General features: G+C 54.6%; 1 protein-coding gene across 1 annotated transcript; it reads left to right on the forward strand.

The window, feature by feature from the left end:
* The first annotated feature begins 3,443 nt into the window (after positions 1-3,443).
* KLHDC8A (kelch domain containing 8A) lies at positions 3,444-10,491 on the forward strand. Its single transcript, XM_020891706.2, has 5 exons — positions 3,444-4,660; positions 7,290-7,454; positions 7,684-7,899; positions 8,482-8,583; positions 9,449-10,491. Exons 1-5 carry the CDS (start codon positions 4,285-4,287, stop codon positions 9,640-9,642), a joined length of 1,053 nt encoding a protein of 350 aa, XP_020747365.2. The 5' UTR covers positions 3,444-4,284; the 3' UTR covers positions 9,643-10,491.
* Positions 10,492-13,592: the final 3,101 nt, after the last annotated feature.

The following is a 13,592-nucleotide window of genomic DNA, read 5'->3' on the forward strand; positions in this document are numbered from 1 at the left end:
CTTTCTTACCTTTACAGTGCCACCTTATAACCAAGACAAAAACTCAAACAGTATTTAAAAAAGAAGAGAAATCGAGACCAATGCAACACAAAGTCTGAAAGCAAGAAGGATTTAGGCTTCTAAATCCTTCCTCTAAAGAGGAAGACCTTCCTTACAGGTAATGTGGTTGCACTGGAATGAGCTGGTGGGTAACCAAAGAGGATCACTGGACCCCCCACCTCTGCTTGGCACTCCCAAGTCTGGTGCACTCAGCCCAGGCATGGGAACGGCAGGTGACTCAGGGAATCCTAAGTGGCGGTTGCTAGGTTACAAGCTTCCTCAGTGTGCACTGGGTCTAAGGACTAAAGGATGTCACCTGGCCGGGAGGCAGAGCTGTGGGGGAAGGAGTCGGGGCGATACAGAGAGGCCAGGACTTCCAGAACAAGCAACGAGGCCGTGGCCTGGAAGGCATCCTGTCCGAGTACCTTTCCAAGGGTCTGACTCCCTGGATCCCACAGTCTTCAAAGAGCGTGATGCTTGCAGGACACAAACGTTAGTTTAGAACTGTCCTATTCTGGGGGCTGATTCTGGTCCTCTCCCAGCTAAGCTGCCTGGCCCAGACAGCATGGCAACGGGGAGAGGGTAGTCCCTGAAACCTCTGAGGGGCCCTGCTCCTTCCTTCACTGTAACTGGGCCGAAAGTCAACTGAGAGGAGAGAGGTTTGACGTCCTTAGCAATGCGCAGTTCTTTCATTTGTGATTTAACTGGAATACAGTGAGAGGCGCTGGATTTGGAATTCAGCAACTAGACCCACCCTGAGTGGCTCACACGGTCATCAGTCAATTACTTCATTTCACGAAGGCTCAGAGCCCTCCTCTTAAAAAGCAGATACTCATACCTGACTGACAACGCTTCCTAGGGTTGTTTTCAAGATTATGGGAAAGCGGATGTGCAAGTTCATTTCAAGTTAGGCAAACATAAAGTAGTATGAGCTTTATATACCTGCTCACTGAGCTGTCCCAGCTGGGGTGGGTGTGGCCACAAGAAGCCTTACCTCGCTGCTTTGGTAGAAGGCTCATCGGGCAAAAGAGGTGAAGGCAGACCCACCCAACAAACCCCTTTGAAGAATATGTATGGCTTTTAATACTCCTGATCACCGTGTCCAGATTTTGTGAAGACAGTTTAAGTTGATGGTTGAGGGTGTGTCCCCAGTTCCTCTGGGCAGATTGTGACCTCCATGAAAGAGAAAAACGTTTGCTGCTTCCAGTGAAACTTCATTAATGCACATCACATTTTTTTTTAATTTATACATTATTTTTAAATAAACAGAACATTACTTTCAGGGAAGGGGAAATTTTTCCCTTCCCAATCTTGAGTTCTTTCGGCTGGTCTAATAATTAAAAGGACACAAGATTATCAGCAGGGATAAAAAATTTAACTCACACATCCAAAGGTCCCATAGAAATGGGACCCCCAAAGTGACCAGGGCAGGTTGTTTATACATCATGTTTAGACAAAGAAACAACTATTTGTGAAATTTTAACAAAGGAACTCATGCCTGGGGTAGCAGACTAATAATCAAAATTTGTTTATACAAATTTCTCAGCCTTGAATTCCCTACCTCCGGTGATGAGATTGCTTTCTCTCCTCTTGGTTTGGGTAGGGTACTTTGACATGGAAGATTTATTTCCCACTTTCAGGGGTAAAGAAGGGGTTCAGAGTGTTTTTCAACATCAATTTTTTCCCGCCGCCTATTTCTTAAAGAACTAACTTAAAACAGTCAATATGCCATTGTGGTATATCTCAGGGTGGCCTGCTCTGAGCCCCAGCACAACCATCCTCTGTGAGGTTCTAGAGGTGCTTAATATGTAAGTACAGAGAACTCAAACTAAAAAGCAGTGGAATTTCTAAGCCAAGAACTCAAGATGTTAAGATGGGCCTATTGGGAGCTGTGAGTTCTCTTTCTCACAGGAAGTCATTTCTCAGTGAGGGGCAAATTTCCTTTTTCTTGGTTTTATTGACAGTAGTTGTAATAGTTACGGCATTAATGGTGATTTGCCAGGCCCTTGCTGTGTGTCAGAAGCTGAACTGAACAGTTTACCAATGTCATCTCTTTTAATCTTTGCAAAAATCTATAATGATGTATCTATACCATGGAATGCTACACAGAAACAGAAAGTAGTGAACTGGTGATATATGCAGTGACTTGGATGAATCTCCTCAGAATTATGCTGAGAGCAAAAAAAAAGCCAATCCCAATAGTATTCTTTTTTTGGGGGGGGGCCTCACTGCATGGCTTGTGGGATCTTAGTTCCCCAACCAAAGACTGAACCCCAGGAGCCAGCAGTGAAGGTGCCAAGTCCTAACCACGGGACTGCCAGAGAATTCTCTACATAACATTCTTGAAATGACAAAACTATGGAAACGGAGAATACATTAGTGGTTGCCAGGGGTTGGAGAGATAGAGGCAAGAGGGAAGAATGTGTGGGTATAAGAAGGCAACATGTACACCTGAAACTAACATAGTGTAAATCAATTATGCCTCAACTTTTTTTTAAAAAAAAGGCAACATGAAGGGTTCCCGTGGTGATGGAAATTTTCTGTATCTTGACTGATAACTTCCATATTCTGGTTAGGATATTATTATCCTATACATTTTGCAAGATGTTACCATTGAGGGAAGTTGGATAAAAGGAGTAATTTCTTACAACTGCGAAGGAATCCACAATTTATCTCAAAATACAAAGCTTAACCTAAACAAAATAAGGAAACTGAAGTTCAGAGTAAGTAGTTAAATTCTTTGAAAGCCTGAATTTAAATCCAGGTCTGTCAGATTCCCAGGCCTGAATGTTTCAAGACTTGGCTCTGTTCAGAACTGCATACTGGGACCCAAGAAGCCTGCGGTTCCTCACACCGGCCTCAGGGGCACCTCTGTTACTGAGGACTGCTGTCCTGATAAAGCCATGGCAGGTCTTGAAAGAATTATTTGGCAAGCCCTGTGGGTTGAGGGCTTGAGGGCCCAGATTTGATAACCAGGTTTTCCCTTCCTAAGGTGTGTAAAGAAGGATGATGTAGAAGGGACCACTCACGTGTTTGCCTTCCCACTTTTGTCTCTGGCTGGCTGTGTGTCCGCCAAACTCTGCATTCGTCAGTTTCTCTACGGATATGACCATTTCCGGGTGGAGGGTGTGGTGGCGATGTGTAAATTATGCATGTGTGCACAGGTCAGCGTGTACACTGTTTGGATGACACCCACATAACTCGTTCCTATTAGGTTAAACCATCTGATAATACGTCCCCCAAAGCAGAGCCCACTGTTGAGCCAGTCTGTCACGAACTGGGTCTGTGTACTGCAGATAAACTGGGTAATTGGACTCGCCGCCTCCTCACCACCCAAAACAAACACTCACAAACCGCCCACCCCGCCCTGGAGCGAGTCCCGGCCCGTCATCCGGATACTTGGCTCTAGGGCCCCGCTTTCCCTGAACAGTAAGCAAGGGGGTGCGCGCCTCCCGGGCCCTCTCCCTCCCCCCGCGGCCGGAGCACCGAGGCTTATGTAAAGGGGCCGCGGGGCGCACGCGACTGCCCGCGCAGGTGTGGCGGCCGCAGGAGGCTGTGCGCGGGGCCGCCCCCACCCCCGGCGGCCGCTCGGCTTCCCTCGCGCTGCTCACTTGTTCTCCGCATCCGCCTGGGTGACGGCGGCGCGCGCCAGGCAGGACGGCGCGCCCCCTCCCCTGCGCCCCGCGCCGCTCTCGCGTAATGCGCTTTCCGCGCCCCGCCGCCCGCCGCACCCTCCGGCCTGGCTGTGTGAGCGGCGCGGGGCGGGGGCGGGAGTCGGCGCGCGGGGAGAGCCGAGGGGGACGGGCGGCGGCGCCCGGAGGTGTCAGCTCCTCGCTTTGCCGGGAGGCCGCCCGGCGCCCAGCGCGCAGGGGCCCTCCCGGTCCTCCGCGCGCCCCCAGGGTCTCGGACCCGCGGAAGACAGAGCGGTGCTGGGGAGACGCCGCCGCGTCTTCCCTTGAAAGTTGGCCGGGGCGGGGGGCTGGGAGGCCAGGAGGCCGCCCGCGGGGCCCCCGCCGCCCTTGATTCGCACCGCTCATCCCGCGGGGCCGGGCGCGGACGCCGCCGGGCCGCCGAGTCTTGAGAGACCGAGAAGCGCTGGCCGGCGTCGGGGCCCTCGCCAGCGGGCGGGCGGCGGCGGACCCCAGCGAGATGGAGACGGCGAGGGGCGGCGCGGAGTAGCTGACGGACCCCCGGGCTCGCTCCGCGCTCCTCGGGGGCGCGGAGGGCGGGGCCCCCGGGACTGCCATGGAGGTGCCCACCGTCAAGGACTTCCAGTGGAAGCGCCTGGCACCGCTGCCGAGCCGCCGGGTGTACTGCTCCCTGCTGGAAACCGGGGGACAGGTCTATGCCATCGGGGGCTGTGACGACAACGGCGTCCCCATGGACTGCTTCGAGGTCTACTCCCCCGAGGCCGACCAGTGGACCGCCCTGCCCCCGCTGCCCACGGCCCGGGCCGGCGTGGCCGTCACCGCCCTGGGGAAGCGGATCATGGTGATCGGGGGTGTGGGCGCCAGTCAGCTGCCCCTGAAGGTCGTGGAGATGTACAACATCGACGAGGGCAAGTGGAAGAAGAGGAGCGCGCTGCGCGAGGCCGCCATGGGCATTTCGGTCACCGCCAAAGGCGAGTGGGGCCAGGGCCGAGGGCGGGCGGAGGAGGGGTGGGAGGCCCGGGGAAAGGGGTGGAAGCCAGCCCTGGACTGGAGGCCACTGTCACATTACATGGACACTAAAACTAAAGACCCGCTGGCCTGGTTTTATAGGTGGGAAAATTGAGTCAGGCAAGTGAAGTGCGTAGTAAATCCACATGATGCCAGAGCTCCACTCCACCCGAGCAGCCTCCTCCCAGCAAGGTGGGCAGGCGTGGCCAGAGGGGAGAGCCACAGAGGTAGATGTCCCTGTGGATACCTTCATTCAACAGAATGGGTGGGCCTCCCACCCACAGCACCAAATCCCTTGAAATTTGCCTTGCAGGTGCCACCACCTCCAGACACATATTTGGGGTCCTGGGTATGTTCATGCCATCTTCATACCATCCCCAGGCTCCAGGGGGTGGGACTTGGGACCTGATTCCAGGACCTGCTCCCTACAGTCTGCCTCCTAATCTCAGAGGTACTGATGAGTGGAGACCAGAACGTTCCTAGGGTTCATGCTCCCGCGGCTTCTTGCCCAGGTTCACTAGGTTCTCAGGACATGCGGGTGCTCACCACATAGCTTTATGCTTCTTATCTCAGTTTCTCCAAGCCCATCCTGTCTTTCTTTTCAGGCCTTGTATAGCCCAGAGTAGATAGAGGCTCTGAAAACTATTTTTCTAAAACACAGTTTTATGGGAAATGGCCCAGTAGGAGTTAGAAGATCCCAAGTACAGATCAGACAGGCTTAGCGGCTTGCAACCTTACCTCCTTCTTTTGCAGAATTATTTCAGCTGCCTGTCAGGTCTCCTGTAGGTCAGAAATCAGTATTTCTTGAGCACCTGCTCTGTTCCTGACACAGTTCTAGGTCCCAGGGAGGAAGGAAAGAGGCAGAAGATCTGATCCCTGCCTTGAGGAGCCCAGGTCTTACCAGTGAAGATCAGACAGAGAAATTCAGAAGCCCACAGGGCAGAGTAGCCAACTCCTGAACTCCCAGTAAGAAAGATGGAAGGCCTGGAGGCCCGTGGGGAAATGGAGAGGGAAAGGGGAGCCCTTTATCCTCAGGCCGCAAGAAGTGGTGCTGAAAGATTAAGAACTAACATTTATTGAGTCCTTACCATAAGTGCTTAATAGGTATTAACCCCTTTGACCCTCAGAACTTGTCTGATGAGGCAAGTAGTATCACTATCCTCATTTTGGAGAGAAGCAATGTGGGGCCCAGAGAGGTTGAGTAACTTGCCCAAGTAACAGCTTGCAGATGATGGTCAAGTCTGTGCTCTTAACTCTGGCGTCGAATGGGTTCAGCAGTTAGTTTACTAAAAATTTACATGCTCATGTGCCAGGCTTTATACCAGATGCTGGGGCCACAGATTAACAAATTTCCAGGACCTAACAATCTATTGAAAGAAACATAACAAAGGTTATCTCAGTAACAGTGTAGCAAGCAGGGTGATGGCCACAGGAGCCACCACTTTCAGCCCAGCCTTGCAGTTCAGGGACACCAAGGTGATTCTGAAAGGGTGAGCAAGAATCGAGCGCAGGGTCAGTGGTTGCAGTGGAGGGGAGGGTTCTCAGCTTCAGAGGTGTAGGTGAGAGCAGGGATGGGAGACGCAGTGTGTTGAGGTCTCTTTAGCAGGCCCCATCTCCTAGCTAGGGTTGGGATTTCTTTGTTTCTCTCTTTAGTAAGATTGGAAAGTAGAAAGAAGGACTCATTCCTGCAATTCCCTTGAAAAATAAAAACCTCTTCGAGCCAGAAGTGATGAGGACTGGCCTCTAGTAGACAGAACGCTGAGCAGGGATGGGTCCCTGGGAGAAGAGGGCCCTGGGGGTAGGGCTGTGTCCTGAACAGGCTGCCTGAGGCCCTGGGGTGAGGGCAACTTGGAGGCTGTGCGCATCCTCCCTGGTGTGCTGTGTCACCTGCCCCCACAAGCAGTAGAGAAGCTCTCCTGTCCTCAGAGTGCCCAGCTCGCTGCCTGCTCAGAGCTTCTTTCATCCAAAGCCTCTCCCTCTTTCACCCCCAGCCCTATCCTATTCAGTGCAAGCTGCCTCCTGGAGCCCACAAGCTTTCCTGTGTGTCCAGGAGGATGGCCTTCCCCTACCTGGGAAAGAAAGGAAGAGCAGCAGGCCAGTGTCCCCCAAGGCCATTGGCAGCAGGGCTGACCTCATCTCCAAAGGCTCCCTCTGAATCTCGACTTCTGGTCTGGGAGTGCCCAGCAGCAGGCTGCTCCTGGAGGACGTCAGGAGAATACTGTTCCTCTTTGGCATCCCTCTGGCTCCCAGGAAGGAGGAGAATGGGGGGGGACAAGACCTGCAAAGGGTTGTCCAGGCCTGGACTCCACCGCAGTCCACCTGTGGGCAAGGCTTGGCATCTTGGGCTTAACCAAGGGCCAAGCAGCAAGGAAGGTAAGGCACGTAGGCCTGACGTGGCTTCAGGGAGACCCAGGCTTGACTGTGGCAGGAGCTTTTAATGGTGCCACCAACCCATTCTCTGGCAGAGCAGTGGTTGGGAACATGGCCCGGCTTCAGTGCTGGCATTCAAGGGGTTGACAGAGCCTGGCCAAGGTAGCAGCTGAGCGCCATGGGCCTGTCTCACGGTGTCTGTCATGTGGCCTGTCTCCCTAGATTACCGCGTGTACGCAGCGGGCGGGATGGGCCTGGACCTCCGTCCACACAATCACCTCCAACACTATGACATGCTCAAGGATATGTGGGTGTCTCTGGCACACATGCCCACCCCTAGATATGCTGCCACCTCCTTCCTCCGAGGCTCCAAGATCTACGTGCTGGGTAAGGACAGACTGCCTGGAGCATGTCTGTCTCTCCTTCCCTCCCGGATCAGTTCCTGTTGGAAGTAGTGCTTGTGTGCACAGCATCTCCTGGGCACTGGGGGTTAACCATACTGCCCCCCACCCTCAGGGAGCTTCCTATGTGATCGAATAACAGTGAGAAGGGGGAACCCAGCCCCAGTCCCCAGGTTGACTCTCCCGCCCAACCTTTGCCCTGCCCTGGCCTCCAGGAGGACGGCAATCCAAGTATGCGGTCAACGCCTTCGAGGTCTTTGACATTGAGACTCGCTCCTGGACGAAGTTCCCCAACATCCCCTGCAAACGGGCCTTCTCCAGCTTTGTGACCCTGGACGACCGCTTGTATAGCCTGGGGGGCCTGCGGCAGGGCCGGCTCTACCGGCAGCCCAAGTTCCTCCGGACAATGGACGTGTTCGACATGGAGCAAGGTAAGCTGGACACCAGGCCCTAGCGACCCACCTCCCTTCTGCCCACCCCGCACCTTACCGCCACCCCACCCATCTGCCCTGGGCCCATTCACCAAGTGGCCTGAGCCTTGCAGAAGTCTGAATGCTCCTCTCCATTCAGGGCTATTCTTGGGATCAAATTCTTTCATCTGTCCAGGGCTCCCTCTGATTGGCTGGCTGTTTTTATCAAAGCCTTTCCCAGCTGTTGTTCCTTCTTACAACATCCAGCCAGGGCCAGGTGAGGGAGGGCTTTGAAACAGAAGGATGCTGACTCGGACACTGCCTCAAGTCTGCCTCCTTTCCAGCTTAAAGTCCATGGAGACAGAGGTGGGACATGGTGATTCTTGGTAAGAGGTTATGGTTCCTTGGCCTGCAGCAGGCATATAGAGGGTAGGTTGAGTGCCATTTCACACAGCAGGAGGCATTGTACATGCCCTGAACATACAGGGTAGATGGAATCGAGGTGCCACCCGGGGCGAGAGCAGTTTGGCACCCATGTGCATTTGGCAGGGCGGTCAGCATCTCATTCTGTCTGTTTCTCCTGACATCGCCCACGGCCTACAGGGGGATGGCTGAAGATGGAGCGTTCCTTCTTCCTCAAGAAGCGGCGGGCAGACTTTGTGGCCGGCTCTCTGAGTGGTCGGGTCATCGTGGCTGGAGGACTTGGTAAGGATAGAGTTTCCAGGCTGCGGCCTGGTGCTGCGTGGACTCTGGATGTGCATGAGCAGAAGAGGGTGCTGGCTCCTGCCACACTGCCTGCCTACCACCTGATGCCAAAGCACTCTCTTCCTCCCAGCCTCGACGTCCTTCCTCCGTGGGTGGGCCTCAGATATGGTCCCTCTGTCCTCTTACACGGGGGAAACTGAGGCTCAGAGAACATAAGGGACATGCTGAGAACCACGTGACACAGGCTGGCTGAGCCCAGGTCCCCCGGGGCCCTGTCCAGGAAGGGCTGGAGGTAGAAGGGATTGGCCTTGGTCCTCTTTATCTTCTCCCTGGACACTCAGCTCTGTCAGGGAATAGGAAAGCAGTCTGATCAAATCAGCTATTCTGGTGGACTCAAGATTTGCTGGATGAGCCCTCCCAGAGATTAGGGTCTTTAACGGTGGGACTCCACTGTCAACTAGGGAGAGATAAGTGGGCAGTGGGGCTCCTGGGAACCCAGAGTTTACTCAGTGTGGACAGATTCCCCGACTTTACCACTCAGGAAAGGAACTTGACATGAGCTAGACCGTGTGAGCAGCTTGCTTCGTTACGGGCAGGAGAGGCAATAGTGTCTAGAAACTTGTGGTTAAATCAGGCAGTGGGGGATGAAAGCTGAATCTTTCCTCTTGAGGAGATGGAAGGACTGAGAAGGCAGGAAGGGCGAAGTGGCTGTTTGACAGAAGGGTGGGGAAGACCTGCGGCCCAGGGAGTACAGGGCGCTGCGCTTCTTCTGCCTGTGGTTCCTGAGGGAGGTGGGAGGTGGGTCCCTTCCCCCAGGGACGGGTGGCTGGACCACTTGGTGAGGCCCGGCCCCTCGCACTTTCAGGGAACCAGCCCACGGTCCTGGAGACGGCTGAGGCGTTCCACCCGGGGAAGAGCCGCTGGGAGGCCCTCCCCGCCATGCCCACGCCCCGCTGCGCCTGCTCTAGCCTTGTCCTCAGGAACTGCCTACTGGCCGTGGGCGGCGTCAACCAGGGTCTGAGCGACGCGGTGGAGGCCTTGTGTGTCTCGGACTCCTAGCTGGCTCTCGGCCCAGCCACGGCGTCCCAGACCAGACCGCCCACTCTGGACAAGAGTTGGGGCCGCTTCCCCGGGTACCAGCTCCTGTCTGCAGCCAGTGGGGTCAGGCCCTGGGGCTGTAAGTGACCTCTCCACCTCCAAACCCTACCAACCTGAGGAACCTGGAAGACGTGTCAGTGACGCGGCCACCCCTCCTCCCCCACTGGAGCCGAGGTGACCAAGGCGGGGAGTCCTCGCTGCTCAGGCAGAGAAAGGTACGGGAGCGCCTGCCGCCTCCCTGCAGTGGGCTCACCTCTGCCATCTCCTGGGTTCTGACCCAGAGGCTGGCTGCTCACCGCTGTCCTTTCCCTGGCTCTGCACCCGTCCCAGGGTCTCCTGAGATGAAAAATGGACAAGGGCTGTCCCAAAGCCCTCTTGCCTCCCTTGGCCTCCGTCTCTTCCCCGCGGGTGGCTGACTGTGGGCCTGCCCTGAACCTCATCTGCCCAGCAAGAACTGGCCCTTGAGCTGGAGGCGGCAGGATGGGGAGGGAAGTAGGGTTCCTGGGGGCCGGCCCAGCCTAGCCGCCCTGGCCGGAAAGGACCAGTCCCGCTTGGGGTCTTGGTGGGAATGTAATGATGTGGCAGGGGCAGACTGCTAGCCCAGGGTCTGCTCCCCACCCTTCTCCTCACCCCGTTTCTCCTTCGGGCACCCCTCCCCACCAGAGGCCTGGCCCTTGGTCACCAGTGGCCCCAGAGCACTTCCGTGTGAAACTTGCTCGTTTACACTGTGGCATCCACATCCATGAAGGGTGGATTCGCTACACTCTGGTTAACAGCAGCAGCACAATGATTAAAACCTACATTCCTGTCTTGCGTGGCACCCTCATGCGGGGCTGGGTGGACAGGGTCTGGACACGAGAAGGGGACCCCGCAGAGCAGCCCCTCTGACGTTCTCAGGCCACGCAGGACCCTGCGGGGCCATTCGTTCTTGGCTGCTCACTCTGAGAAGGCTCTTCCTCCAAACCACCTCGCCCCGAGCAGTCGCCTCACCCCCAGGAAAACAGCGCGCTTTCTGTCTCTGGAGCGTTGACGCGCCGTGGGTGTGTTAGGAAAAGGTTGCGCTTGTTAGTTGACCTCTTCGTCAGGTTACTCTCGACCCGACCTTTGTCAGGTCTAGCCTCATTTCATTCAGCTCATGCTCATTTCTGTTTTGCTCAGAGTAGAAAGGGAATGGCTCACTGATGTAAAAACGTAAAGTATGTGCCTCCTTTTAGCTGGTACAGCGCCTTTTCCCATTTCCAAGTTGTTTTCAAAAGCTGTGCTAACACCGGGACTACAAAGATGAAAAAAATCTGTGCCCTGGAGGGGCTGTGGGGGTCAGTTAGCACTCACTACGCAAGGGTATTGTTATGTCTCTCAAGGCAGGAACACCTGTCCAAGGGGCCGGAGAAGCCTCCTGGAGGAGGTAACCCCTCCACCAAACCTTCACAGACAAGGGGAGCCAGGTTCTGGACAGGATGCGGTTTTCCTTCCCTTTCTCTGGGCACCTGCTCTTCTCTCCTGGGCCCTGGAAGGACACTGCCACCTGCTGACCGAGCCGTTCCTTCCCACCCTGGCATTGCGTGGCAGCGGGCGCCCCCTGGTGAGCAGACTCAGGAGGCCTTCCCCACTCCATCCAGACCCCCGCCCCATTTAGTTTAGCCCATTTTAGTTTAGTTTAGGAAAGGGGGCTGCAGAAGCCAACACTGTGAGGAATGGATGGCAAGTTAGGGGGAGCATTGCCAAACGCACCCCTTTCTGCCTCCTGGCTCTGCCTCCTTCCCTCTCAGCCCCTGCCCAAGAAAGACATTTACAACTGGGGCCCCTCCGCCTTTTCTGATAGGAAGCCTAGCCTATGTGTAGGGGGCTTTCCAAGCACACAAAATGGCACCAGACGTGTAGATTGGACTGAGGCATTTCAAATAGTCGGGGTTCCTTAGGGGTACAGCCAGCCCCAAAAGTTCTTCCCATCATGAGAATAGGGGACTGACCGCTGGAATGTGAGGGCCGTCGGACTCAAGCTGGCATCTGCCAGGACTCGCCTGCCGGAGTCCATGCTGGGAGGACTCTGGGGGAGCTCACTGCAGAGCGAGGGAAATAGGGGGTGTCGGGAGCACACGCTGCAGCGTGCCCCGTGCGGCTGTGGAGTGTGCTCAGCGTCAGGTCTAGTGGCCCCTGACACCGGGGGCCTTCTCATCCCTGTGCCTCTCAGGGTCCCTCCACTTTCTTGTCTTCATTTCCCAGTCTGTAAAACAACAGCAAGGACAATGCCATCTCACAGGGTGCTTCAGTCCTCGGGTTAACCCTGGAGTAGGCAGTATCCTTGTATTTTGCACTTGAGACTACTAAGGCTCCAAGAGGTTATATAACTTGTCCAAGGTCACAAGCTAGTGACTGGACCAAGTCTGACTCCCAAACCTGTGACCACAGCACTGCATTGCCTCAAATGGAATAACACATAGAAAAAGGAAGACAGTCAGCTGCGCTGCACCGTGTAAGGGGTTCAAAATGGCAAACCTAAAAAGATGAAGACTGTTTCCTGAGGAATGAATGTCTTCTGTTGTTGAGGGAGAGACAGGGTGTTCTCAAGCCCACTGGGGGACAGCACACACACACAGAAAATCCAGGGAAATGCAGGCAGTGCCGATCTAGGGGCCTTGCTTGCCTTGCTAAGGACTCTGGACTCGATCCACATGGGAAACTGGGAGCAAATTAAGGATTTTGACTGGAGAAGCATCATGGGGTCTTCTTCTGAGAAAAATGAAGTGAGGAAAATCACCAGGACACATCTAAGATCACAAAGGACCCCAGTGGATTTCCCTGGTGGTCCAGTGGTAAAGAATCTGCCTGACAATACAGGGGACACGTGCCGGAGCCTGCCGGCAAAGCAAACGAACCGGTCTCGACGCAATCAACGAAATACCTGAGAAATAAGACTCAGAAAGAATGGGGTTGAGAGGGAGGGAGCCAGCTCTTGGCTGAAGCTGACCACAGACGACTTTATTGAGGGGTAACATACATATATATGCTAACAGGACTCACTAAATTTAGTTCAAAGACATGCATACATGCAGAATCGCAGACATTCGCTCAGGAATTTTATCTCAACTCTTTAAGATGAGCAAAGCATGGCACTGGCATCTTAGTGTAAATTAAATCATCCACAGGAGCCTGACAATCTTGTTAGAGTCAGGAAAATCCGGCAAAAGGTTGCTGCAGCATTTCCTTTGATGGAGGTGTGAAAGGCCAATTTGCACTTTAACAAATCAGGGGTGGCGGGACAGAGAGGGACCTTTTGATCCCTCTCAGGGCCAAGAAGGGGCCTGAGCAGTCGAGCCGGCTCCCCGCAGACACAGGTTCAATCCTTGGCCTGGAAAGATTCCACGTGCCAAGAGCAATTAAACCTGCGAGCCACAACTACTGAAGCCCGTGCTGCTCACAGCAACTGGAGAAAGTCTGTGCATAGCAGTGAAGACCCAGCACAGCGAAATAGGAATAATAATAATAACAATAATTAAAAAAAAAAAAAACAAGTCCAGTTGGTGTTGCAATACTCAGAAAAACATGTGGGCCAAACCTTTCAGGCCCCCTCTGGAGGGAGGTCCACCTGCTGTGCAATCCAAGTGGCAGGAGGGTTTGGGACCACAGAGGGTGGACTAGTCCTCCTTTCCATTGCTTCTTCTCCCCCAGAGTTTCTTTCTAATGATCTCTTGCATTTGATTGAGCTTTCTGGCCCATGGAGACCCTCATGGGAGATGGGGTGCCGTCGGCCTTTTCCAACCCCCATCTTGTAGAAGAGACTAAATCAGCAACCCTGTGTTAAACCGAGCAGCACAGCTAGCGAGTGACGGGAAGGAGATTCGAATTCAGCTTGTGGTGGAGGGGAGTGCAAACCTCCGCCCCCACCGTTCTGAGCTCTACAGGAAGGGATG

The sequence above is a fragment of the Odocoileus virginianus genome, chromosome 11 (assembly GCF_023699985.2).
Source record: "Odocoileus virginianus isolate 20LAN1187 ecotype Illinois chromosome 11, Ovbor_1.2, whole genome shotgun sequence".
Taxonomy (NCBI): Eukaryota; Metazoa; Chordata; class Mammalia; order Artiodactyla; family Cervidae; genus Odocoileus; species Odocoileus virginianus.